This window comes from Colobus angolensis, unplaced genomic scaffold (assembly GCF_000951035.1).
Source record: "Colobus angolensis palliatus isolate OR3802 unplaced genomic scaffold, Cang.pa_1.0 Scaffold361, whole genome shotgun sequence".
Taxonomy (NCBI): domain Eukaryota; kingdom Metazoa; phylum Chordata; class Mammalia; order Primates; family Cercopithecidae; genus Colobus; species Colobus angolensis.
Window position 1 is genome coordinate 2111867 of NW_012116944.1, and position 5705 is coordinate 2117571.

The 5705-nt window shown below is 42.9% G+C and overlaps 1 protein-coding gene across 2 annotated transcripts in view; it reads right to left on the minus strand.

The window, feature by feature from the left end:
- CISD1 (CDGSH iron sulfur domain 1) overlaps positions 1-4662 on the minus strand; it is a 22176-nt gene extending 17514 nt beyond the window's left edge. The window contains exon 1 of one of the 2 annotated variants that reach the window (XR_001003042.1): positions 4412-4655. Coding sequence is in view for 1 of the 2 variants with exons in the window: in XM_011953460.1 (XP_011808850.1) it covers positions 4412-4442 (31 nt within the window). In the remaining variant the exon portion in view is untranslated. Of the gene's footprint in view, positions 1-4411 lie in introns of both variants that reach the window. The other variant, XM_011953460.1, reaches the window with a different exon arrangement.
- Positions 4663-5705: the final 1043 nt, after the last annotated feature.

Here is a 5705-nt window from a genome sequence, read left to right on the forward strand (position 1 = left end):
CTGGCTAATTTTTGAATTTTTAGTAGAGACGGGGGTTTCACCATGTTGGCCAGGCTGGTCTTGAACTCCTGACCTCAGGTGATCCGCCTGCCTCGGACTCCCAAAGTGCTGGGATTACAGGCATGAGCCACCATGCCTGGCCCTCACTTTTCTTTTCTATAGACATTTCTCAAGGAACAGTTAATTCCTGTAGTTAGGTCAAACCCCACCCTACCAGACCTTGTGTAAACTGCTTTGTATCTACACAAATACCATTAAACATCACAAATGTTGAGAAAGGTAACACTTCTAATAATTTCTAAATAATCCTCCCATTTGCTTATTCTTCCATTGGCGTACTATTGTATAATACTTGGTTTTCTCTTTAAAATTATTCAGAGAGAGAGAAAACATGGACTTGTTCCCAAACTCAACAGCCTTGTTTATAACCCAATCTTTGGCTTTTTTTTTTTTTTTTTTTTTTTACCGTGAGCATTATTTTGCTTTAACTTAGAAATCTCTCTCAGCTTCTTTTACCTTAGCCCCTTTTCTGCTCTAAACTGCCCTCTCCAGCCAACCATCAACTGCCATAGAATCATGTTTTCCTCTTCTGTCAGGAGAGGGGGAGGGGAGCTGTGTTTATACTCTTCCTTCTCTTAGATCTCCCATAGGCTGGCAGGCTGTGCCTGGTAATTTTTTTTTTTCTCAAGGCCTGGCATATAAGTGGTATTCAATAATGTTGGTTGAGTCAAAAGAAATAATGGATGACTACTTTAAATTTGCAATTACTATGTGCAATTTTTCTGTCCTTACACTGCATTGCTCTTACACTAAATGACTTATCTTTACCTTTGTCTTAACCTGCTGTATCAGGGTGTGGAATTTACTCTCTGATACATATATTAAAAACAAACAAACAAACAAAAAACTTCAGGCAAATATAAGAAGCTATGTTTAAAAAAACTTTATTATGGACCATTTCAGACACACACAGGGAATACTATAATGAACCTCATTTACCCTCAACTAGCTCTAACAACCATCAATTTGGCCAATCTATAGCTCCAAACTCCCCCCTTATTTTTCTTTCTTCTTTTTTTTTTTTGAGACAGAGTCTTACACCGTTGCCCAGGCTGGAGTGCAGTGGCGTGATCTCAGCTCACCGCAACCTCTGCCTCCCAGGTTCAAGCAATTCTCGTGCCTCAGCCTCCCGAGTAGCTGGGACTACAGGTATGTGCCACCATGCCTGGCTAATTTTTTGTATTTTTAGTAGAGATGGGGTTTCATCATGTTGTCCAGACTGATCTCGAACTTCTGACCTCATGATCTGCCTGTCTCGGCCTCCCAAAGTGCTAGGATTACAGGCGTGAGCCACCGCGCCCAGCCCTCTTATTTTTCATTTATTGTTTGTAACTTACAGGAGCTATCCCCTTTATTTTCAGTATGATCCATACATTCCTTTTCAGACAAAAACAAACCCTTAAATAGTGACTTCAAATGACTTGGTGAATTTAGTGAACCAAAACAATATTCTCCTATGTTGAGGTTAAATTAATTAGAAAATTAGTTTCAATAAAATACACAAGAATATAAAAGAGAATAAGAATTTATGAAAGTAATTTTGGTTACAAGCATTGTAATGATCAGGGTTTGGGATAGATAACGAAATACAAGATGAAGAGACAAATCCCTATGTTGCAACTTGAGGGTGAATTAAAAAAAAAGTGATTTCAGGGGAAGGCAGGTTAAGGAAGGCCTTTTAAAATTATCTGGTTTAGTTGGCTTTTTTTTTTTTTTTTTTAAAGATGAGGGTGAATTATGATTGACTTTAGGCTGAAGAGAAGAAACTCTTCATGAGGCGCTAAATATTCACGAGCAACAGGTATCACTGAGGCAAAGATTTAAGCAAAATAAAATGGCATCTGGAGGACATGGAGAGAGAACAGCCTAAGAGTTAACATCTTCCTTGCAAACAGAAGGGAAAGGGTTAAGGGTGAAAGCAATCAGTGAGTGCTAGAGTTATCAAGGAGCAGGATGATGTTCAGAAAGGTCATCTATTTGGATACGAGGAAGTATCATAAGAGACTGGACAAGTAGGCAGTGAAGGCCACTTAGTACTAGAAAATATAATAAACTAATGGTCTTATCGACCATACTGGTATCAAGAGCTATCTCAGTCATCAGGATCTTAAGAGTATTTCAGTTCCAATCATTCATTTTCATTGCCTCTGCGTAATTCCAGTCCTGGCCTGGTCCCCGTAAAATTTTATTCATAAACTACCTTTTATTTTTCTTCTGAAGATGAACAAGAGTTATGCATACATGTACACACTTTATATTTAACATATATTTATATAGTGCTTACCATTGTCACATATCATTCTAAGCCCTTTATAATTACAAATTCATTTAATTGAGAAAAGACATGATATCTTCCCCTTAATTAAAAGATCTAAATTGCTTTTCAATCTGTAGGAATAAATTTGGTTTAAAGTTTGAGAGTAGAACCAAACTTGTGTGATCTAAACATTAAAAGTTAAATCACTTTGACATTCTCTGTCCCTACCCTGCCTACCTATTACTATATTGAGGAGGGAAGTGTTGATAGAAGAGATTTACACAGGCTTTGGGCCTCTCCCCACAGTCCTCATGACAACCTGTATGCTTTTTGGTGAAATAAAAAAGTATTCATGGCAGGGTGTGGTGTCTCACATACGTAATTCCAGCACTTCAGGAAGCCAGGGGACCAAGGAGAAAGGACGGCTTGAGCCCAGGAGTTCAAAGTTGCAGTGAGCTATGATCACACCACTGTACTCCAGCTTGGGCCACTGAGTGAGACTCTGTCTCAAAAAATAGATAGTAGTCACTCCTCATAACAAAGCTGAATACTTCCAGTTGAAGCCAATAACCTACTTCAGTGATTTCCTATTCCTCAGGCAATGGAAAATGATTGGGAAAGTTGCCTTTGAATTCCTCTATGGTTAGACTTGAAAAACAAAACAAAACAAAAAAACTTGTTTAAAAAAGAAATCTTGCAGACTAGCCTGCAGATAGTGGTAAGTCCTAGGGGTTCACCTGTTTCACATTTCAATAATATGCAACCTAAATAACGTTTAGTGTTCATGTACATAAAATGATCCCACATTTAAAACACACATTGTGGAATCTTTTGGTCCACCTCAAACATGTGCAGTCTTCCTGTAAAATTAAAAATATCAGCGGCACAAGTCACACGAACATCTCATTTCACAAGTCTTACTCCCAAGAGAACATAGTTTTCCAAAAAACAAAAACAAAAATCACACCCTATTTTAAATGCACCAAGCTGCCTCTATTAAAAAAAGTCTCAAGATAAGTATCCTTTAAAATAATTTTTGCAAATAATAATCTCTATATCATTAGTAACTTCGAAATGTCATGGAATATCACCCTTACTTAGCCAGGTAAATTTTGTCAACAGAAGTGGAACTCTTCAATTTTTGGAAACTACCTATTAAAAAAGTAGGGCTCAAGTTAGTAGGGACTTTACATTACCTGGCACTACAGATGCTCAATATTTACTGAACGTATTTTTAATTAACCTCTGGACAATCTCTTTGCCTTTACTCAAAACCTTGCGAAGTGGTGTTTTATAGAGGGGCAAAGATCACACATACCGTGTGTCTGGTACACAGTATTATATCAACAACTATAACATCACCAAGAATGGTTATAAAGTGAAACTCCACACTAAATGACTGCTTATAAAGTCTCCTAATTTTATCATAAGGGACTTTCTGAGAAATATTGTTTCCAAACGCTAAGTACTAGCATAGGGGAAAGAAGACTCAGAAAGCTGAAGGTTCAACGAACGCGGGTTTCAATCCTTTATCCTGGACTGCTGCCACCGAGTGCCAGATGCCAGGGGCATAACAAAAAACTGGGAAAACTGAAGACCTCGGATTGGGTTTCATCCCTGGAAAAAAAAAATCTGCAAAACTAAGATGTGATTAGTCATGCAATGCTTCAGGATTGCAGGAAATCGACGTTGTGGCCCGACGCTGACTGAAACAGGAGAAGGGTAAACAGGTTTGCTGTTGTTTTCTCCCACCTTTCCTTCCTTTCCCGGCTCTGTGACTTAAGGATATGAAAGCGTCTTAGAAGAGAACAAGAAAAGCTAGCGGCGCGGTCATTAGGTGTTAGGGTTTGGCTAGTTGGGGGAAACGTGGACTCTGGTCTGGCATGGCCCCAAACCATCAATCCATCCCTGACCTCGCCCCCTTTCCCTATCCAGGCCGGAGCCCGCAGTCGGGCCGAGAGCACTTGCCCTTCTGCATCTCAAGGTTATAGGACCAGCGGGCGCGTACGGCAGTGGTAAAACAACCCAGCTGAGCTGCAGGCGCAGCAACCGGTGAGCCTCACCAGCCTCACCCGCTCCCAGGCCCCAATTCACCTCGTATGCTGGAACTGGAAGTCAGACTCATGGCGCCGTCGCTTGCAAGGCGTGTGCACTAGGATACCGAGCACAAACGGGTTCGCGCGGCCGGCGAGACTAAACGTGCCAGCGCCGTACTAAGGGCGCCGACTCTGCGCTGCTACCGCGCAGGCGCCGCGGCGGGTCGTAAGCACGTGTGTGAGCTCGACCCTAGTAGGTGCTGAGCATGCGTGGAGCTGTGCCCTGGGCCTTAAGGAAGTCTGGACTCCAGATTTTGACAGCCACCGGAGCGGGGACGAGGAAAAGACTTAGATGGCAACAGAGTTTGCGCAACGCCGAGGGGCGCGGCCCTGAAGCGGAGGGGCAGGGCCCTGGGATTAGGGAATCCAGGCCAGATTTTACGTCTCTTCCAGGTGTGTGGGCTTCTGGGGGCAGAGACAGGTGTTAATAGGACACTTACTTTAATCAGATACCTAAGATTTGACCCCAGTTTTTCTTGCTCGGGGCTTGTGACGATTTACCTTCAAGGCCAGGTCCAACTTTTATATAACACGCCAGTGGCGGACATACAGGAATCAATGACTGAGTCCCATTCCAGAACCTCGCTTAGCTACCGGTGTCCATCCCTTTCTCCTGCTTTTGATAGAATTATCTACTCAGGACCTTGGAACCTGCACTGTCTTAAAGGTCGAGTTGGAGAGAGAAAAAACTTACTCCTTTCTTTAAACAACGTGTTCACTTAAAAAAATTAGGATTTTTCTCTTTTACAGTCTGAAATTAGTGTTGGTTCCAATTTTATTTTATTTTTATATGTTTTATTTTTTGGTAAGAGCGGTTTAGAGACAGCAATCTCGGGAGGGAGGCTGAGATTAACTAGAAGGGTATTTTGAAGGCGCATCTTCTAATAAGCTGCCTGCTTTAACTTCTGTTGTTTTTGTGCGGGGTGGGAGTTGGAGGGAGTTGAGTGCAGTCAGGGGTGGCCTTTAGAGCCACCCTTGGTAATGCTAGTGCCTTGCAATTCTAATGCCGCACTGCTCCGCACACTTGGAAGTCCCTGGCTTCTCTGAGCTGACGCGCTGAGAAGCGTGTTGAATGAATGAAGCCACAGCAGCACGCGTGACTTCGAAATGCCCGCGAGGTGGGGGTGAGAAGGAACACGAGTGCGCTCGCCCCATCCCTGCTCGCCGTCGCCAGGTCCCGGCAGCGCCGCGCGCCTTCCCATCTTATGGCCGGGGGGGTGTCCTGTCGGACGACCTCTGGGCATGCTCAGTAGCGGCGGTGCAGGCGGCGTTGACGCGCGCGCGGCAGCTGA